This window comes from Gorilla gorilla, chromosome 10 (genome assembly GCF_029281585.2).
Source record: "Gorilla gorilla gorilla isolate KB3781 chromosome 10, NHGRI_mGorGor1-v2.1_pri, whole genome shotgun sequence".
NCBI lineage: Eukaryota > Metazoa > Chordata > Mammalia > Primates > Hominidae > Gorilla > Gorilla gorilla.
Window position 1 is genome coordinate 53171442 of NC_073234.2, and position 22068 is coordinate 53193509.

Here is a 22068-nt window from a genome sequence, read left to right on the forward strand (position 1 = left end):
GATCTCTAGTGGGCTCCCAAAAGCTTTCCTCACAACTCTGCCTGTTTCAAATTCCTCCAGAGTTCTGGAAGGTTCTACATCTTGCCAGAGTCTAGCCTAATCCGTCCTCAAGTTGCTTTTTTGTTTGTTTGTTTGTATGAGTGAGTGCAGAGTACAGGACTGCAAGTTAAGAAACTTGTTTCCTAGTCCTAGATGGGCCGTGCACTTAAAACCTTTGGGAAATCACTTCACTTCTCTGAACCTGGTAAGACTAAAGTATCTCCAATAACCTCTACAAGCACTAACGTTCTGTGATTCTCAATAAAACACGAGATAGCCTGAGATCGATTTAGATCTCAGGTCCCTATCTGTCGGGGGAAGCCACAGGTTTCCGCAGACTTAGGGCCACCGCGAAAAGCTGCCATGGAAACTGGAACGCAAGCAAAACTCGCCGTGCGGAACCAGAAGGCGGCGGGTAAGGGAGCAGAGGGAACAGAGAAAAGCATAGGAAGAAGGGCTCACTAACAGTATTCCGAGTACGAGAAAGCGAAAAAGCCCAGACTGAAAAGGGTACTGAGAAATTACGACTAGTCTTAAATGCTCGCTTCGCTTCTCGGGCCTCGCCACACCGCGCAGGCGCCCCACTGGTCCTTAACTCTGTTCTTTGACCTCCTGCCCCAGCCCCCTCCTCTGCAGCCACCTAGAGACTCTTCCGGTGCTGTGAAGGCGGTTCCGGTTCGCGGCGGTTCCCGGGTTTTGCGTTCCGCGCCCGGCCGGAAACCCCTTCGCATGGCAGCCGGTTCCGGTTCGGTGAGTGGCGGCGGGAAGCTGGGGGAGGGGTGAGGATGGAGGGAGCCTGGTCCAGGAGACTGTGTCGGACCCGGTCCGCCGCCCCGGGCTGGACTGGGCGGAAGCGGGGAGTACTGTGGGGCCGGCGCCTTTTCCTCTGCCCCGCCCCCTGGGACCACCTCCCCTCCCCCCTGCTGTCCGGTGGCCGCGCTGTGGCCGCCGGTGGCCGTTAGGCTACCTGAGGCCGTTCCTTCTAGTCTCTCTCTCCTGGGCCGCGGAGAGACCGTCTCCCTGCCGTTACAGCAGGCCCCATCCCAGCGCCCAGCCGTACTTGGGGAAAGGCCGGTTGCGATTCCGGGGCTTTCCCGCCAGAGCAGGGTCTTCTCTGGGGAGAGCTGTTTTCACCGGGAAGCTCGGCTTTCTGTGGTACCGGCTTCATCTCCCGCCTTCCTTGAGACCCGAGTGATATTTCTTGACTACTTCTGCGTCTCACGTAAACATTTCTCCAACTCTCCTACTCTGTGGTATCTCCCTGAGATGTGATATCGCTAGTGCCACCATCAGAAAGAAACGTCTGGACCCTCCTGCTCAGGTTATGAAAATCCCCTTAACTGCCACAATTTGCTTACCTGGCTCATCGCCTCCTGGTAATTCCCTTGAACCGTCTCTTTCTTGGTGTACCCTAACGTGATCTCTGGATATATGCTTCGTTTCTCTTTCCTTGAGCTTGGTGATTTCTGTTTATCGGTGCCTGTGCAGTATTTCCACTATCTGGTTGGCAGTAACTTGCTTCTTTATCACTTTCAAGTCAGCCTTGTTAAAGTCATTTTACTTCATATTTGGTACACTTATTATATTTGGAGTGGTGGTGATTCTTGTAATATTCATATAAAGCCTTTTATCTACTACCAACTATTTGACTGAGGGTCTTTGTTATAATTGGTTGTTCTGGATGGATTAGATCACATCATCTCCTAAATCTTTATTCTTCATAAAAATAATTTGTGTTAAGGACTCATGTTGAAATACAGATTACCCTGACTTTGAAATTACAGTTAAAGCGCAACTTTAAGCATCTCTATAAGCATGATCCCTTAACCTACTTCCAGTTTACACTCTACCACCCTTTATTTTTCCTCTCTAGTCCCTTTTAGGAAGGCTTATTCATTTTTAACTGACTTCAATTAATTATCCCAACTGCAAAGATGGTCTTCATGTCACTCATCTAATGAGTTATCTAGAGGGAGTGGATGGGTACAAAAACAGGTTCTGCTACTTCTGGCTAAGGGAATGCAGTTGTTGACTTGCATTGCGGCTTTGGAACTCTTGTCCTTTTCTTCCCAACTTCTACATTTTCTATCAGTTGTACCAGCTCTACTGTCTTGCGGTACCTGTTTATGGATCTGGCTTTCCCTACTAGACAGTGAGCTGCTCAGTGGCAGGGACCCTTTCTTAATGCACGTAGTCGGTGCACAGTGAATGAATGTGTATGAAAGAATTTGAATACTTAGGGTTTACGGCGTTAGAGTGTTAAGGTATTTAAGGTGTTAGAGTCTGATTGGGAGAGATTACATGTAAAAATAGAGGGGAAGAACTAACCACAAACACATGACAATATAGTACAAACTATTGTACACATAATTGTTTTTCAGAACTTGGAAAAGGGTGATTTCACATGATTGCTTTCACACCCTTCTTATATCATAAATTGTTCTAACCACATCTTGGTCCTGGATAAAGCTAACATTGCGTCTCTCCCTTTCTCTCTCTCTCTCTCTCTCTCTCTCTCCCTCCCCCTCTCCCTCTGTCTCTCTCTATATATATATGGTTTTTTTTCTTCTTTTTTTAGACAGAGTCTCTCTCTGTCACCCAGGCTGGAGTGCAATGGCTTGGTCTTGTCTCACTGCAACCTCCGCCTCCCGGGTTCAAGCGATTCTCCTGCCTCAGCCTCCTGAGTAGCTGGGATTATAGGTGCCTGCCACCACACCTGGCTAATTTTTGTATTTTTCGTAGAGACAGGGTTTCACCATGTTAGCCAGGCCGGTCTTGAACTGCTGACCTCGTGATCCGCCCACCTCGGCCTCCCAAAATTCTGGGATTACAGGTGTGAGCCACCGTGCCCAGCCTCAATATATATTTTCTAGTAACTTCCTTGCAGCCCTAGACATTGTCTTTCATAATCCCCTCTTTGCATATATGTAAGGTTATAAGTGTTTCACCGCAGTTGTCAAGACTGTGATCTTTTTTGTTCTTTCAGGTTTCCCATTATCTTGTGTTCCACTACTAACCTGACTTCATCTGAATGTCTGTAACAGCTTATGTTCTTTCAGTAAATTACATGACCAGTGTATACTAGGAAATGAATTATTAGAATCATTTTTTTAAAAAGAAAACATTTTTACAGTTGCATGAATTTGGTGGCATCAGAGGTTCCAGATCCAACATTTTCATGGAGAATCTTGGGGTAAAATATTCCTTCTCCCAATGTAACTGCAAGTGGCTAAAAGAATGTACCATAAGCATACTGAAGTAGCTGAATGTATTTGTATTAAAATATAAATGTGGGGTTTTAATTATTTAAAATTATAAATCAGTGTGGATTCCCCAGGGTTAGTGAGGGATTACTTTTAAATTGCCAGTGTGTATTAATCTTTGAGGTTGTGTTAAAGGATTTGAAGTTGTATAATGTTTGAAATGTGCATTTGCCCTGGAGTCAGGATACATGGATTCTTGTCTTCTTTTTGCCCCATCTGTGTGATTTCAGGCAAGTCACTTAACCTTTCTGGATATAATCGGTAAAATTCTTTGAATTTCTAGCTTCCTTTTCTCTTCACATCTATCTCAACAAAATGCAAGGAAATTGACATGGGATTATTCTGTTGGGCACCAAGCTTTTAAGTTGGCATTCTTCTTAATAATAATTTTAAAAAGGCTAGTAATGACAATTATGAAGCAACTTTAAAATGTCAAAAAAGTGTTGCTAATGTATTAGTTGATAAGATTTTTTCCCCCTTAATCTGGAACCCAAGGGAGTCTACTCTATTAAAGAAGAAAGAAGGGGAAAGAATAACCTGAAGAATTTTTAGTAAAGAAGCCTTTTAAGTTGAGCATTTGGAAATATATTTGAAGCATAAATCTAAGGCTTAAATTCTTTAGGGATCCTTCCTGGCAAGACTAGGTAATCAGATAATTACTCTGCTTAGTCTATAGCTATGCCAAGAAAACTTTTTTTTTTTTTTTTTTGAGACGGAGTCTCGCCCTATCGCCCAGGCTGGAGTGCAGTGGCGTGGTCTCGTACGCCAAGAAAACTTTAAGCTGCCTTTCTTAGTGTGACTTTCATTATTGTGACCACAAAGAATGCCTGTTATCATCATCCAGCCTCATGAATACATTGAAGCCCTAGTATTGCTATGTGGTTGATGAAGTGCTTAATATTTTTTAAAAATATGGTTATAAGATTATAAATATATATAGGTGTGACTATTACCATCCCTATTAGCCTCCTCCTCTTGGAAATCTGCCAAGACCATATGTGCCGAGGATATGTTTATTAACCTAGTTCCAAGCAGTTTGGTTGTGTTTTTGTGTTTGGTTTTTTTTTTTTTTTTTTGAGACAGAGTCTTGCTCTGTCGCCCAGGCTGGAGTGCAGTGGCATGATCTCGGCTTACTGCAACCTCTGCTTCCTGGGTTCAAGCAATTCTTCTGTCTCAGCCTCCTGAGTAGCTGGAATTACAGGCACGTACCACCACACCTGGCTAATTGTTGTATTTTTAGTAGAGATGGGTTTTCACCATGTTGGCCAGGCTGGCCTCCAACTCTTGACCTCCTCGGCCAAGTGATCTGCCCTCCTCGGCCTCCCAAAGTGTTGGGATTACAGGCGTGAGCCACTGCACCCGGCCAGCAGTTTGGTTTTTAACATCTTTATTTTGTGGAAAAAGTGGATACATCAGAGGAGACAGTAATTTTTATATAGGCAAAGGGGCTTTGGTTTGTAGCAGTTTGATTGATGATGTTGGGGGAAGTACTTTGTATTACTCCAGAGTAGTTCTTGATTGTCATTAGAGTATCAGGCTACTGAGTAAGACATGGAAGAAAAGTCTTAATAGGACCATCACAAAATCTGTCACTTGTTTATGAAGTGATTTAGCATGAGGTAATAGAACAATGGATTGGGAAGAATTTCTAGGTTATAATTTCGGTGTAGTTGCTAACATTATGACTTTATGCAAACCACTCAGTCTCTTAAGGGTTGGCGCTCCCAATTTGCTTCTTGCTTTAATATTCTATGATTCTGTGCGTAGTCTGTAATTGCTGTTTAATGTAGTACAGGTTGCAGAAATGTTTGGAAGTACCTCAAGCTAGTTTTAGTTTTTACTCTTTTCCCATCAAGTCAACTCTTTACCACCTTAGATTTTTCTCCACTAAGAACACAAACAAATGTCACTTCTAGTGGCTGCACCTTCTAAAATTAAGTGAAGTAGGTGTTTCAGTATGTAATTTTTCTGTTTTGTGTCTTCTTTTATAGGACTTTGTATCTTTGCTAAAGTCAGTGATGTGAAAAGACTTGAAATGGGTAAGACTAACTAGTTGTTGAATCCTTTTAGCTACTTTCGTTGGTTAAGCTGTAGTGAAAGAATGGGTTTTCCTAACATTTTCAGTATTTGTATCTTTGTGCTTAATAATAATTTTAAGAGAAATTTTAATCCTAATTATGTAATACTATATACCAAACAAAATTATTATTATTGCTATTTTTGAAACGTAGTCTTGCTCTGTCACCCAGCTGGAGTGCAGTAGCACAATCTCAGCTCACTGCAACCTCTGTCTCCTGGGTTCAAGCAATTCTCCTGCCTCAGCCTCCCAGGTAGCTGGGATTACAGGCATGTGCCACCACGTCCGGCTGATTTTCGTATTTTTAGTAGAGACGGGGTTTCGCCATGTTGGCCAGGCTGGTCTCAAACCCCTGACCTCAGGTGATCCGCCCACCTCAGCCTCTCAAAGTGCTGGGATTACAGGCATGAGCCACCGTGCCCAGCCCACATAATTATCTTTTGGTTAGAACATTGTTTATATGCTCATTTAGGAGTATTATCTCATTGATTGTATTGAAAAAGTCAAGTATACCCTAGCAAACATTTACTGTGTACTAGACCCTGTTCTAAGTATTTAAAATATATTGGTTCATTTAATCCTTATAACCATCTTAACAAGAGTTCCTAATAGTACCTACCAAGTAGGTTACTGTTGTTATCCCTATTATATCACAAGGAAACTGAGACACAGAAGTTAAGAAGCTCACTTAGAGTCATGTACTATAACTGGCAGAGCCGGGATTTAAACCTAGGCACTCTGGTTCTAGAGTTTTCTAGAGTTCTCGTTCTTTTTTTTTTTTTTCTCTTTTTTCTTTTGAGACGGAGTCTCGCTCTGTCACCCAGGCTGGAGTGTAGTGGTATGATCTCAGCTCACTGCAACCTCTGCCTTCTGGGTTCAAGCAATCCCCGTCTCAGCCTCCCAAGTAGCTGGGATTACAAACATGCGTGCGCCACCACATCCGGCTAATTTTTGTATTTTCGGTAGAGATGGGGTTTCGCCATGTTGGCCAGGCTGGTCTTGAACTCCTGACCTCACGTGATCCGCCTGCCTTGGCCTCCCACAGTGCTGAGATTACAGGGGTGAGCCACTGCACCCAGCCAAGAGTTCTTGTTCCTTAGTACTATGTTATACTACTTCTAAATGATAAATAATTTGATTAATGTAAATATTCTATTTCATTTAGCTAGTGTTACTGAGAATTGTGGTTAGGACATTTTTCACTATTTCATTTATAGTACTTTATGTCTGTTAAGGGGATCAATATAAGGTCAGGACTAGTAGCTAATTTAGGAATAAGTTGAAAAATCTATACACTTAGGTCTTATAACATCCCGTATGTTCCTTTTACATTCACATTAGCTTTCTCTCTATTCTGTGTTTTCCTTTTCCTTAGTCTGCCTTCTCCTTCCCTGTTCATTTGTTTCCATTTTCTCTCATTGCTGATAGCAGTGTAAGTCATTGAATTCTGTTACGTTTATTGCTTCTATTCTAGCTCTTCTATAGTAACAAAGGTATCAAAAATGGTTCTGAAGTAAAATTCTGCCATAATATTATAGTTATTGAGCTGATACCTGTTAAGAGCAATATGAATAAAATTATGCTTTTAAAAAAATGTTCAGGCAGATTATTATTATTATTAGAGACAGAGTCTCACTCTCTTGCCTAGGCTGGAGTGCAGTGGTGTTATCTTGGCTCACTCCATCCTCTGCCTTGGGTTCAAGCGATTCTCATGCTTCAGCCTCCCAAGTAGCTAGGATTACAGGCATGTGCCACTATGCCTGGTGTATTTTTAGTAGAGATGGGGTTTTGCCATGTTAGCCAGGCTGGTCTCAAACTCCCGGCCTCAAGTAAGTGATCCGCCCACCTCAGCCTCCCAAAGTGCTGGGATTACAGGTGTGAGCCACCACACCTGGCAGGTGGATTACTTCTTAAAGCACTTCTTTGTGTTAAAACAGGAAATGAACCAGTGTTAACAGTGTGTGTTACTGAATGGTGAATTTTTTCCCACAATTTTTTTATATTTAAAATTTTTTCTGTAGTTAAAATATTTAAAAAGTTTATTTTGGGAGCATTTTTGTTTTTTGTTTGTGTTTTTCTTTGTTGTTGTTGTTGTTTTCTGAGACAGGGTCTCACTCTGTCGCCCAGGCTGGAGTGCAGTGACTCTGTCATGGCTCACTGCAGCCTTGACCTCCCCGGGCTCAGAGTATCCTTCCAGCTCGGCCTCCTGAGTAGCTGGGACTACAGGCATGCACCACCATGTCTGGCTAATGTTTTGTTTTGTTTTGTTTTTTAATAGAGACGAGATTTTGCCATATTTCCCGGGCTGGTCTCGAACTCCTGGGCTCAAGCCATTCGTCTGCCTCAGCCTCCCAAAGTGCTAGTATTACAGGTGTGAGCCACCTTGCCTGGTCTCGTTATTTTTAAAGCTTTAAATTAAGCTGTTTTTATATGTGTACAAGTTTTGAACTGTTTGGTAGATGGCCTCAATTAATTCCAAATGAGCCAATTTCTGCACATGGACCTCTTCTGACAATGACGATATGAGATTTTTGCCATTGGTTAGCTATGAAAGAGGGATTTTATTTTATTGCAGAGTTGTTCTTCAAGTTCTTTTTTGTCTTCTTTTATTATTATTGTTAGACATAGGGTCTCCCTCTGTCCCCCAGGCTGGAGTGCAGTGGTGTGATGATAGCTCACTGTAAATTTGAACTCATGGGCTCAAGACAGTCCTCCTGCCTCAGCTTCCCAAGTGGTTGAGGCTACAGACACGTGCCACATTGGCTGGCTAACTTTTTTTTTTTTTTTTTTTTTTTTTGAGATGGAGTTTTGCTCTTGTTGCCCAGGCTGGAGTGCAATGGCACGATCTTGGCCCACTGCAACCTCTGCCTCCCAGGGTCAAGCAGTTCTCCTGCCTCAGCCTCCCGAGTAGCTGGGATTACAGGTACCCGCCACCATGCCTGGCTAATTTTTGTATTTCTGGTAGAGACGGGGTTTCACCATATTGGCCAGGCTGGTCTCGAACTCCTGACCCCGTGATCCACCTGCCTCGACCTCCCAAAATGCTGGGATTACAGGTGTGAGCCACCACACCTGACCTGCTGGCTAATTTTTAAATTTTTTTGTAGAGACAGGGTCTTACTATGTTGCCTAGATAGGTCTTGAACTTTTGGCCTCAAAAAAATCCTCCTGCCTCAGCCTCTCAGAGTGCTGGGATTACAGGCGTGAGACACCATGCCTGGGTGGGAATTGTTTTTATTAGGTGAAAAGATTGGTTCATAGGAAAAACGTTATTGAAGAATTATGTGACTTGAACTAATCCAGACTGTCTCCCCAGATGATATTGCTGATAGGATGAGGATGGATGCTGGAGAAGTGACTTTAGTGAACCACAACTCCGTATTCAAAACCCACCTCCTGCCACAAACAGGTTTTCCAGAGGACCAGCTTTCACTTTCTGACCAGCAGGTTAGGAGCAATTTTCTTCCTTTAATTAATTAATTATTTGGGCTCATCATAAGTTTTCATCTTATGTAGTTTAAATGCCACACTCAAAAATACAAGCATAGCTATAAACTTTTTAGAATCAGTAATTTTAGTGTTTGGAATTCTGCTCTATATATTAAAATTAAGACAAGGACGTTAAGACAAAATAGGCTATGTATGAGTTCTTTGAGAACAGTACGTTTTAGAAAACTCATTGTTCCTCTGAATTTTAAAATTACTTATATGCAGATCAGTGTTCTTTTAAACTAGCACCTAAAATTGCTGAGCATTAAATGGGGGAGAAATGTGAAAATATACAGCAGCTCTAAGATGTCTGTGCTATAATGCCTGATTTCTCAAGGTCTAGTTCGGGACCAGCAGCATCAACATTACTTGGGAGCTTGATAGAAATGCAGACTCTCAGGCTTTACCTCATATCACTGAATCAGAATTTATATTTTAAAAACATCCTCATTTGATTTATATGCACATGAAAGTGTGGGGAGCACTATTAATAAAGCAGTCTTTTTCAATAGGAAAGCCATTAGTAATTTGGATGAGATCATTCTTTGATGTGTGAATCTTTCCTAATTATAGTAGGATGTTTAGCATCCATGAGCCCTAGGCACTAAATTCCTGTAACATCCACCTCCCCCCATAATCATTTTAATAGTTAATATATATCCACACATTTCCAGATATGTACTCAGGGTACAGCACCACCTCTGATTAAGAACTATCTCTGTAAAGTTATCAAAAGAACCAAAACCAGATTGATTTTTCTCAGCCTTTTTAATATGTGTTATAAATGGCTTTCAGACAGGATGTACTAAATACATGTTTACCTTCTAGTGAACATTCTTTGAATTAAGTTGTATAACAAATATTTTGCCTGTTTTTTTCCTTGAAGCCTGAATTATTTCATTAGATTGTCTATGTGTTTTCCTTTCTTATTAGTATGTAGTATTAATACGTATAATATATAAATATAATTATATTGAGTTCTGAAATAGTCTTAGTTCTGCTATAGTCTTTATTTAGAGACGGGGTCTCTCCATGTTGTCCATTGCTAGTCTTGAAGTCCTGGGTTCAAGTGATCCTTCTGCCTCGGCTTTGCAAAGTGCTGAGATTATAGGCATGAGCCACAGCACCTGGCTTATAGTCTTGTTTAATTATATATTTTTCCTAGTATATGTTTTTATTTTATTGTTAAAAAAGTGACATGGCCAGGTTCGGTGGCTCACGCCTGTAATCCCAGCATTTTGGGAGGTCGAGGTGGGCGGATCACCTGAGATCAGGAGTTCAAGACCAGCCTGGCCAACATGGTGAAACCCCGTCTCTACTAAAAATACAAAAATTAGCCAGGTATGATGGCGCGTGCCTGTAATCCCAGCTACTCAGGAGGCTGAGGCAGGAGAATCACTTGAACTCAGGAGGCGGAGGTTGCAGTGAGCAGAGATTGTGCCGGTGTACTCCAGCCTGGGCAACAAGAGTGAGACTTTGTCTCAAAAAAAAAAAAATGTGACTTAAGAAAAATCTTCTGCTTTGTTTAGATTTTATCTTCCAGGCAAGGACATTTGGACCGATCTTTTACATGTTCCACAAGAAGTGCAGCTTATAATCCAAGCTATTACTCAGGTATGACACATTACTTGGAGTCAAGGGACTTTATACCTTTTGGATTTCTTGATAGCATATCGTTTATGTTTATCATCTCCAAAAGTAAAAACATTGTCAAAAACAAGATGGTATTTTCTTCACTAAAACATCATTTGAATGGCTTTTCCTGTGTATGTGGTTGCTATGATACTTTACTGATTTTGTCTCATCCAAATACTGGTTTTCTAGTGGGAAAGTGTTTTGAGAATCTAACTGTCCATTATGCCATTGTAAAAAGCAATACAACTTTGTTTTTGACCTTTTTTTGGGAATATGTGTATGTGATGTGTGTAAAGGGTGTTTGTTTTGCATTAATTTAAATCACAGAGCAAGTTTATTTCTGTTCTGCTTGAAACCATGAAACCTGAAAATTTATTTCTTCCTGAGCTTGTCCTTCTTTCAGGGCAGGAAATGTTAACTACATGTTTCTGTCTAGCACCTGCCACAGCCATATGCTTGCATATTCAAGGGCTTTTCTATTTAACTTGTGATCCATGACAGAAGTCAGCATTCTCTAGGCTGTTCTTATCCTGTGACCTGCCTGACTTATCTATCATCTGCCCTCTTACTAGGGTTTGGACTTCCAAGGGTCTTCTGCCCCTGCCTTGAGAAACTAAGAGTTTTGTTGGTTAGCCTCTTGGCTGTAGGACTCAGGAAGATTACAGTAGTCTTCCCAGGTCTTTTTACTCCTCATGCTTCAGTCTCCTTGCCTTACCACAATATGGGAATACCAGTTATACCATTGAAACTGCCTCAACAGGAATTTTTTTTTTTTTTTTTTTTGACACGGAGTCTCCCTGTGTTGCCCAGGCTGAAGTGCAGTGGTGTGATCTCAGCTTACTGCAACCTCTGCCTCCTAGGTTCAAGCAATTCTCCTGCCTTAACCTCCCTAGTAGCTGGGATTGCAGACACCCACCACCACGCCCAGCTAAATTTTGTAATTTTAGTAGAGACGGGGTTTCACCATGTTGGCCAGGCTGGTCCGAACTCTTAACCTCAAGTGATCCACCTGGCTTCCCCTCCCAAAGTGCTGGGATTACAGGTGTAAGCCACTGCACCTGGCTGGATTTTTATAAGGATAAATTGGGATGATAAATATGGAATGCAGATAATAATTATTCTTGTTATTTGGCTTCCTTAGGATTCTTTGTCAGCAAGATGAGATCTCCCTAAAAAGACATTAGTAGGATGCTCTTTTAGATTCATACTATATTTAAATGTGATTTAGGTGGGTGATACTTTATCTGCCCTGGGCACTGGACTTCCATAGTATGTGCATAATTTGTATAGAAAAATCAATCAATTTTCTCAAAACGTAACTCTACTACCATTATTATTGAGAAGGCTTTTTGATGAACAGAGTCTGAAATCTGGTTTGATAGGTCAATATTAATGGTGGAGGAACAGTTGAATGGTTAATGAAATTAGATCATCAGTATTTCCATTTGAACTCAGCAAATCAACATATTTGCTTATAATTTCATATGCCAATTTACCATTGGATAGAATCTCTGCTTTAAGTTAAAAACAATTACTTAATAATAAACAGTTATATAGAAAATTCTACTCAAAGTTCCCTTCTCATAACCCAATTCTAATGTTTTATTTCTAATTTATTTTTAATTACTATTATTATTATTTTTTGAGATGGAGTCTCGCTCTGTCACCCAGGCTAGAGTGTAATGGCGCGATCTTGACTCACTGCAACCTCCGCCTCCTGGGTTCAAGCAATTCCCCTGCCTCAGCGTCCCGAGTAGCTAGGATTACAGGTGCCTGCCACCATGCCTGGCTAATTTTTGAACTTTTAGTAGAGATGGGGTTTCGCCATGTTGGCCAGGTTGTTCTCGAACTCCTGACCTTAGGTGATTCACCTGCCTCGGCCTCCCAGAGTGCTGGGATTATAGGCATGAGCCACTGTGCCCGGCCTATTTTTAATTTTTTTTTGAGACAGAGTTTCACTCTGTCACCCAGGTTGGAGTGTGGTGACATGTTCATGGCTCACTGCAACCTTGACCTCCTAGGCTCATGCGATTCTCCTGCTTCAGTCTCCCGAGTAGTTGGGACTACAGGTACATGCCACCATGCCTGGCTAATGTTTTGAAAAATTATTTATAGAGATGAGGGTCTTGCTGTATTGCACAGACTGGTCTCAAACTCCTGGGCTCAAGTGATTCTTCTGCCTAGGCCTCCCAAGGTGCTGAGATTACAGGTGTGAGCCACTGCACCCCATCTCATTCAACTCTTATTGAACTCAAGTCTCTGTGATCTCTTCTGATTATCTGTGTGTACATACCTCATACACGTTGCATGATTTGACACATGTAATCTTTTTTAACTCAGTATTTTTATTTTAATTTGTTTTGAGACAGGGTCTCACTCTGTTGCCCAGGCTGGAGTGCAGTGGCACAATGACAGCTCACTGCAATCTGCACCTTCTGGCTGTGATCCTCCCACCTCAACCCCCTGAGTAGCTGGGACTACCGGTGCATGCCAGCATGCCTAGCTAATTTTTGCATTTTTTGGTAGAGACGGAGTTTCGCCATGTTGTCCAGGCTAATAGTTATAGTTTTTCATGTGTCGACATGTTCTTTTTTTTTTTTTTATCATTTTCTGCTCATTTCTAATTCATGGAATTGATACGCACATCCACAATCCCTTATGTGCAATTCCAAAATCCAAAAACCTCTGAAAACCAACATTTTTTTTCACATCTCATTTGGCTTCAAAACCTGACCTGAGGCTGGGTGCGATGGCTCAGGCCTGTAATCTCAACACTTTGGGAGGCCAAGGCGGGTGGATCACCGGAGGTCAGGCATTCGAGACCAGCCTGGCCAACATGGTAAAACCCTGTCTCTACTAAAAACACAAAAATTAGCTGGGTGTGTTGGAGGACACCTGTAATCCCAGCTACTTGGGAAGCTGAGGCAGAAGAATCGCTTGAACCCAGGAGGTGGAGGTTGCAGTGAGCGGAGATCGCGCCACTGCACTCCATCCTGGGCGACACAGTGAGACAACATTTCCAAAAAAAAAAAAAAAAACCTGACCTGAATTCATTCCTTGGCAAAACCTACTTGAACTGACATGAAGCTGTTTATATTTTTTTCTTTTTTAAAATCTCTGTAAAAATGAGTATTTTCACATTTTGCTGCAGATAACATGTTTGATTACAGAGTGCTCTTACAGATTATACTTGAAAGTGTTACCTAATATATCAGGTTATCTTTCTAAAATTCCAAAAATTTAAAATTTGGATATAGAACTGGACTCAAGCATTTGATTTGGGATAATGGGTGTGTGCCTTCATTTGCTTCATTATTTTCCCTATGGTTTAGGTGCACATTTACCCTTACCATTTTCAGCTATTGTTAATAACATGACTTAAAAGCATTGGTATATAGAGCTTTTTTTCTCCTAAGTTTTAGTAAACACTTGATATTCACAAAGAATATATCTAAGATTATCTTAATTCCTAATGTAATATTTGGCCAGATTCCTTGGCTTTCTACTCAGTTACATAATTGTTGAGAGTTACATTTTTCTTATGTTTATCCTCATACCACAAGTTGATTCCCATATCAACAGTCTTACACTAAAAGCTTCATCTCTCACTTGAGTACCTTTTTTTTGGAGAAGGAAATAATTATAACAGTTACTATATATATGATGATGATTAGAGAATAACAATAGTAAATAATAAAGTCATACTGAAATGGGATGCTAAATTACAGCTTGAAGCAGAGGACTCAAATTTGTGCCTTTAACAAATCTCATCTAGTCCCTGATCAAACAAGCTTATGGCATGTCACAGACATCAAAGGTCACTTTCTAAAAGTCAGGAATTTAAATCTGTGAATGTCAGTGGTCTATATATATTTTTTTCTTATAATGAAGTCTTTAATTAAAACCTACTTTTTACTATGGACTTTTAAAAAACTTCTTCGTCTTTCCACACTCATTCCAATTATGCTCTCTCCTTTGGATATATTCTTTTCTGATAATCCCCACATCGATTGCAGTGGTCATCACCTTGTGCCTTACCTCTTGATTGGGCTAGACACGGACCCTCAGTTTACCTGCCTTTATCTGCTGATCCTGACTTTATTGGTATTTGTCTTCTCTCTCACCCTGCTGTCCCCTCCTTCACCAGGATGAAAATGAGCAGGAAGGCCCAAACTTTAGGATCTGGAACTTCTCCTTTATTACTTTATTGGATTGACTTCTCTAGATCAAGCTTTTTAAAAATCTGCCTCTCAATCCACTTAAGATTAGAGTATTTAAAATATTGATTTTTTAAAAAATAAAATTTTTTAAACTTCTTTACAGTTTACTTTGTTACAGTAAAACTTTACACGCCTGTAATCCTAGCACTTTGGGAGGCCAAGGCGGGAGTGTCACTTGAGCCCAAGAGTTTGAGACCAGCCCAGGCAACATACTGAGACCCTGTCTCTACAAAAAATAAAAATAAATTACCTGGACATGGTAACGTGTACCTGTAGTCCCAGCTACTGAGGAAGCTGAGGTGGGAGCATCTCTTGAGCCTGGGAGGTCAAGGCTGCAGTGAGCCGTGATGGTGCCACTGCACTCCAGCATGGGGACAGAGGGAGACCCTGTCTCAAGAAAAAAAAAATGTTTAACCCTAAACAGAGAAAAGTGGGATGAAAAGAAATGATTTTGCTTGTGCTTAGAATCATTATCAATGTCTTCTCTTTGGAAAATATGTTGCATTAGGTTACCAGAATGATACTTGGTAGGTAATATTATTTAAACATCCTGCTATTATTTTAACTAAAGTTAACAGGAACAACTGGTAGTACTTACTTTCATAGTAGGTAGTTACCTGACACATTCTTTTTTTTTTTTTGGAGACAGAATCTCGCTCTGTCGCCCAGGCTGGAGTGCAGTGGCACGATCTTGGCTCACAGCAACCTCCACCTCCCGGGTTCAAGTGATTCTTATGCCTCAGCCTCCCTAGTAACTGGGATGACAGGCGTGTGCCACCACGCCTGGCTAATTTTTTGTGTTTTTAGTAGAGACGGGTTTCACCATACTGGCTAGGCTGGTGTTGAACTCCTGGCCTGAGGTGATCCGTCTGCCTCCGCCTCCCAAAGTGTTGGGATTATAGGCGTGAGCTACCACACCCAGTCTTGACACATTCTTTTTTAATATGAAGTTTATTATATTCATAAAAGTATTGCTTGTCCCTGCAGAAAATTTGTGTAGAAAAGTAGAAAAATACCCATCACTCTATCATTAGAACATAACCACAATTAAATTTTTGGTGTATTTTCTCCTAGTTTTGTGTGTATGTATGTACACATAATAGGTAATCTTTTTTGTGGTGTTTGTAACTCTGATTTCCCACAGAAATCGGAGGTGACAGACTATCATGTTAAACTCTCACTATATAGTGGCCAGGCACAGTGGCTCACTTGTATTATCTCAGTACTTTGCCGTTGGGAGACCCAGGTGGAAGTATCACCTAAGGCCAGGAGTTCGATTCCAGCCTGGGCAACACAGTGAAACCCTCCCTCTCCAAAACAATAGGAAAATTAGGCATGTATGATGGTATGCACCTATAATCCCAGCTACTTGGGAGACTGACGCAAGGAGATTGCTTGAGCTTAGGAGTTCGAGGCTGCAGTGAGCTATGATTGTGCCACTACACTCCAGCCTGGGCAACAGAGTGAGACCCTGCCTCAAAAACAAACAAACAAAAACAGTATCTGTAGTTTCCTCTTGGTCTGTCTCTAGCTTTGTTTGATCCCATCAGCAATAGAACACCATTCAGCGATTTCATTGGGATTGGAACCACCTTTTTCTGTTTAAACAGACTGCCTGATCTTCTGCTTTCCCCCTTGCATTTTAAAGCTGCAGTCTCTGTCACATGCAGTTGAGAATGCTACTCTGACTTATCCTTGGTCTCAAATTTCACACCTGTTAGGGTAATTTGCATTTTTGACAGACCGATGCCTCAGACAGATATCTGTATTTAGATCATGCCCTGATCAAATTTTAGCCAAAATGTGTGAGAGACAAATATTTCTACTGTTACAACTTTAAACTTAAGTATAATAATTTTCTAGTTCTTTACTAAGACTCATTTTCATTAGCGTCATGTTTCTATCCTCAAAATTATAGTAATAGATGCTAAGCATAGATACTGATTACAAAGGAACAAAGTTACAATTCATTTTGAAAGTAAATTAGCTTATTTTAATTATCAGACTAAGGTCACCAACTGTTGAATTAACAAGTACTAATACCAGCCATGACTTCTTCTTTTTTCCTGTTTACCCTAAATCCTGACATCTTGATTAGCTTACAGAAGCACAAAATTATATTTTGGAAGGCTGCCTATTTGGATAGAGCATCAAAAGATACATTAAATACTTTTAATAGCATAAATTTACAATATTGTGAAAAGTTCTATAGTAATATGTTTTAAAAGAATATCTTCAAAATAATGTCAGCATTAGAAAAAAATTCCAGAAATAGAGAATTATTATTCTTGTGTTTTCACTGGAGCTCCTTAGAGTTCCATAACTTAATGTCTGAAGTTATTTTGAGGGAGCTGTTTTAAATTGTCCAATTCTGCAGATAGGGAGAGGAGGGTATAGAAATTATTCTACCACTCCTAGCTGAAACTTCAGGAGGTTTTTGATATGCCAGATTGTAATCCACAAGTTAGAAAATTCAAATAATAAGTAATTCTCAGTTAATCTGATTGTAGTAGCAAACATTGGAGTAATAATATGTTTGATTATGGCATTAGATGACTGAAGATTATTATACCAGAACCAGATATATATGATGGGTCATTCCTTGCCATAAGCCAACCAGAATAAGCAGCAATTAGGTTGTCTCTGCTCTTTGAGAGAGTACCTGAGTCTTGAACATGGTAACTAAAACGAAGAAAGTGACACTAGCTGCTTAGTAATCAATAACTGTTGTTCATTTGAATTACAATTCTCACTGGCCCCCCACCTGCTTTCTTACTGGTCTGGCCTACCTTCTTTCAGGCCCAGGCCTGGGAGTGCTTGCAAGATATAGTTGGGGTAAAATGTTGACTTTTGGTGGACACCACGGAGTCACATTGATGCAGATAAGGCACATGGCTGTGGCAGGATTCAGCTCCTTCATCAATTTTCAGGTTAGTATGGCTGAATCAATTATAGTTTGTAGAAGTTCCCCTACTGCAGACTTTACTGGCAGTTGAGACTGGGATCTTTCTTCCATGAGAGAAATGGTGATATGCCACATTACTTTGGAATACAATGGTTGGTCATGGTTGCAGTCGTAAGGAGAACCACCTGTAGAATTTGTTTAATTTATTCAAACTTTTATTTTTTTAGATAATCCTTCCTCAGACAGTTTTCTTGGCTCAGGCGATTTAAGAACCTTTGGCCAGAGTGCAAATGGCCAATGGAGAAATTCTACCCCATCGTCAAGCTCATCTTTACAAAAATCAAGAAACAGCCGAAGTCTTTACCTCGAAACCCGAAAGACCTCAAGGTTCGTATTTTGTCATCTTAGTTCTCAACCCCTTCCTCAGATATAAGAGAAAGTGACCAAAAGGTAGATAGTTATTACATTGGGATTTTAAAAGAGTAACACCATTTTTGGACTTTAAACCTTAAGGATATGAACAAATCCATTTTACATTTTCAACTTCTCATTTACTTAGTGCTGAATTTTGATGATAGCCAGATCTTACTAGAAGAGAGAATTTTAAGTAAATCTTGGTGGATATGAGAATATTGGGAGCCTTCAAGATCAATATGGCTCTTGCAAATCTTAAAGTGAAAATCAGTCAATCTCCCAAATTTGAGCAGGAAAGAAACATATTTTACAGCTATCATGTGAGCAGAGACCTGACTTAAACTAAAGCAGTTCTCTACCTCATGGCATTAGTCAAGTAGACCAAGCTACTTCTATATATTAGAAAATAAAGAGTCACAGACCGGGCACGGTGACTCGTGCCTGTAATCTTAGCAATTTGGGAGGCCAAAGCAGGTGGATCACCTGAGGTCAGGAGTTCCAGACTAGCCTGGCCAACATGATGAAACCCCGTCTCCACTAAAAATACAAAAAAATTAGCCAGGCATGGTGGTGTGTGCCTGTAGTCCCAGCTACTTGAGAGGCTGAGGCAGGAGAATCGCTTGAACCTGGTAGGCAGAGGTTGCAGTGAGCTGAGATCACGCTGCTATAGCTCCAACGTGGGTGACAGAGTGACCTCGTCTCAGAAAAAAAAAAAAAGATAGTCACAGAGAACTTTATCCTAGTTATTCCAACTTTATAAGCTCTATCTAACAAAACTTACATGGATTATTAAAGGCAGATGAAATCTGGCTTAGAAACTTTTCCCTCAGATATTTTATTATATTAGTATTTATTATATTAGTAAACATTTCTTTTTTAAAATAGTATTTATGACTACTTAAATTCTGCCCTGGTGTATTTTAGGAATGTGGGATTATTTAGTGTACTGTTTAGTCAAGTTTGAGCTTTGTGGTGTTGATAGAAGCCAACAAGATGGCTTTTATTATTTTATACACATGGACTCCAGAAACGTGTCAGTACTCCCTGGGATCATGTTCCTCACTTAACTTTTAAAAAATTATACAGTAATTCACTCATACACTCACATTTTAGAAATCAACACATTACCAACAAAGCTGAAGATCCCTTGACCACTACCCACAATCCCAATCCCTTTTCCTTGGTGTGTTTCCTTCCAAACCTTTTCCTATACCTATTTCTCTCTTACTCTTTCTTACTCATATATAGTATGATATATATGTTGTGTATACTATTAAATGTATATTATTTTGTCTTCATTAAAGATTTTCTATATGCATCATTTAGCAGGTGGCTTTTTTAATGCAATAAAGCCATGCTGTTATTTAAAAAAAAATGTTATTACAGAAGTAGTACAAATACTTTGGGAAAGTTTAGAAAATATAGTTAAGAAAAATAAAAAATAAAAACATCACATTGCCACCAGCCTGAGATCAACTCTGTAATATCTTAGTACATATCCTTCTACATACTTTTCTCTACTTTTTTTCCAAAATGAGTTCATGGTATACATATTCTTTTGTAAATTTTATTTTATACCCTAAGTCATATTTAAATTTTCTCAGTTGACCCAAAAGTATCTTTTATAGTTAGTTTGGTTTTGCATCTGGAAGTTATTGGCTTTGTCTCTTATAACTAGAACAGCCTCTTTTTTTTTTTTTTTTTTTTTTTTTTTGTTGAGACGGAGCCTCGCTCTGTCGGCCAGGCTGGAATGCAGTGGTGTGATCTCGGCTCACTGCAACCTCTGCCTCCCAGGTTCAAGCAATTCTCCTGCCTCAGCCTTCCGAGTAGCTGGGACTACAGGTGCCCGCCACCATGTCCTGCTAATTTTTGTATTTTTAGTAGAGACGGCATTTCGCCATATTAGCAAGGCTAGTCTCGAACTCCAGACCTTGTGATCTGCCTTCCTTGGCCTCCCGATCCCTTCCTGGGATTATAGGCATGAGCCACCATGCCCAGCCTCAGCCTCCTTTTTTTAAATGACATGACTTTTCTGTATAATGTTCTACTTTTTGGATTTGGCAGGTTGCTTCCTCGTGGTATCATTATTTTGTCAAAAAATCACCTGTATTTTTTATAAGCTAGGTTTTTGATGTGACTAAAAGGTGTGCTGCATTTATCACATTTGAAAAACAAACAGTATCTTGTTTTGGTTCTCCTATTATTCATGATGCTAGACTGACCTCTGGATTGAGGAACTGACAATCTGGTGGTTAATTGTGCAGTTAGGTTTTTCCCCTGTGACTTGAATGTAATCTAAATAATGTTACTTTGGCATTATATGAATGATGAATTTCACATCAGCCATCACCTAATAATTAATATCATTTGCTAATACCTGATAATAGTTTTATTAGAGTTAATGAAATAATATTTTTCTAATTTTATCACTTCTACACTTCTTAATTGGCATTCTGATTGCATTTTTCCTTAGCTGGGGCTATTAGATTCCCTGAAATGTGTTTCCTATGGGAAAGGCCTGATACATGATTAGATTTTTCTTTTTCATTACCAGTTTTCAAAGCAAGGTTTTTGTAAAATAGACACTTCATATGTTTCAAATGAATTTGTCTGTTCCTTTTTTAGTGTCATTATGGATTCAGTATTTTGTAATCCACTATAATTGTTATACTTTTAATGCTCACATTCTCAGAAATTTGGCTAGTCGAAGCCCTTTAAGCTTGCTTCTCTGTCTGTTTGACCTTAACTCATGAATTTTGGGTAACACCCTTGCTTTCTGGCATTGCAGGATGCCCTTGTACTGTTTCTTTAGAAGAGTAATCTTTTATGTTAAAAAAAACATGCATAGGCGCACGCATACTCTGGGAGACACAAATACAGAAGACATTGTGGAGAATCCATCATGTCTTTACCAAACAATTGCACTGCCCTTGCCATCTTTTCCTAGCTGCATCCACTCATCCTAAGAAAATAAGCCTGTTCCTAAAATTCTAAGTCCTTGCTCATTTCCCCATTCTTTTTTTTTTTTTTGGAGAGAAGCAAGAATATGACTGTAATTTAACATCAACAATGACACTGTGTAACAGCACAGGGAAGAGGTAGTGGAGAGAGATGGTCAGGCTTCCTGTTCCTTAACCAGCCTTGATTTTAACAGCAGAGCCCCAGCAACCTAGAAGCGCCTCACCTAGCCTCTTAATGGAGTGGGAAGGGGCAGGGACTTGGAAATTAGAGGCTCAAAATGTAAAGAAGGCTGATGGCAAGCCTGGGGAGAGGCCTGGAAATGAGGGAAGGGCTGAGGGCTGTGAGGAGTCCTCACACAAAGACCCTAGCACAGGTCTTCGGCAGTGAACATGCCCCTGGCCCTGCGCAGGATGGAGTCCTTGGCGGCCTCATATGGGTGCTCTTTGGAGGGGATCTCCAGGACAGTAGGGATAGAGTGCTGGTGGGTGTCCAGGGCATGCTGCACCATCTCTGCGATGTACTGGTTGATGAGGATGATGCCAGTGTCATCCCGGTTTAGAAATTGCCGGAAAGTGTCTTCGATCTCATTGATGGTTGTATCCTTCTCCACCACCAGGAAATTGGGGTGGCAGTTCTTGTTAAGCTCCCCTATGCTGCCCAGCAGGAAACCAGTCACCGTGTCCTCGTCTCTGATCACTGCGATGAGCTTCCTTCTCCCCGCCATCCCTGCAGCCAGGCAGAGCTCACCCCAGAGCACCAGAAGCCACTCTCATTTCCCCATTCTTAACACACATACAAACCCAAGAAGACTTAAAGAGAATTATGCACTGTTTGATTTTCTTTAGATCTTGTCTGATTTGGATTCAGACCACATGTAATGATTTTAAAGAGTTGATTTCATTGAATTTAGCATATTCAGCTGTGTTTCTCTAGTCTGAGTCTTGAAGAAAAAAGAAAATTTATTATGCTAAGAATAAGTACCTCAAACTTTCCAGGTAATGATAAATGAGAAAGAGCACATAGAAAAAACTCAAAATTGGATGGGTGCTGTGGCTCACATGTGTA

At 40.5% G+C, this 22068-nt stretch overlaps 3 protein-coding genes across 10 annotated transcripts in view; 1 reads left to right on the forward strand and 2 right to left on the reverse strand.

Moving 5' to 3' along the window:
• The window catches only part of PFKM (phosphofructokinase, muscle), a 39458-nt gene extending 37959 nt beyond the window's left edge, over window positions 1-1499 (reverse strand). The window contains exon 1 of one of the 6 annotated variants that reach the window (XM_031001030.3): window positions 1398-1499. Coding sequence is in view for 1 of the 6 variants with exons in the window: in XM_019038620.3 (XP_018894165.1) it covers window positions 680-770 (91 nt within the window). In the remaining 5 variants the exon portion in view is untranslated. Of the gene's footprint in view, window positions 1-501; window positions 933-1397 lie in introns of those variants that run through there. The other 5 variants (XM_019038620.3, XM_019038622.4, XM_004053035.5 and 2 more) reach the window with 5 other exon arrangements.
• SENP1 (SUMO specific peptidase 1) overlaps window positions 703-22068 on the forward strand; it is a 62184-nt gene continuing 40818 nt past the window's right edge. The window contains exons 1-5 of one of the 3 annotated variants that reach the window (XM_019038625.4): window positions 703-789; window positions 5294-5341; window positions 8696-8826; window positions 10398-10482; window positions 17856-18015. In XM_019038625.4, coding sequence (XP_018894170.2) covers window positions 5338-5341; window positions 8696-8826; window positions 10398-10482; window positions 17856-18015 — 380 coding nt within the window. In that variant the 5' untranslated portion in view covers window positions 703-789; window positions 5294-5337. The other 2 variants (XM_019038627.4, XM_063694030.1) reach the window with 2 other exon arrangements.
• Window positions 21368-21727, reverse strand: LOC109029005 (V-type proton ATPase subunit F). The gene has a single exon (XM_055357451.1). It carries the CDS (start codon window positions 21725-21727, stop codon window positions 21368-21370), a length of 360 nt encoding a protein of 119 aa, XP_055213426.1.

Bases quoted from the DNA above. Each gene is read 5' to 3' on its own strand.
- LOC109029005 (XM_055357451.1), bottom strand. From the start codon at position 21,727: ATGGCGGGGAGAAGGAAGCTCATCGCAGTGATCAGAGACGAGGACACG.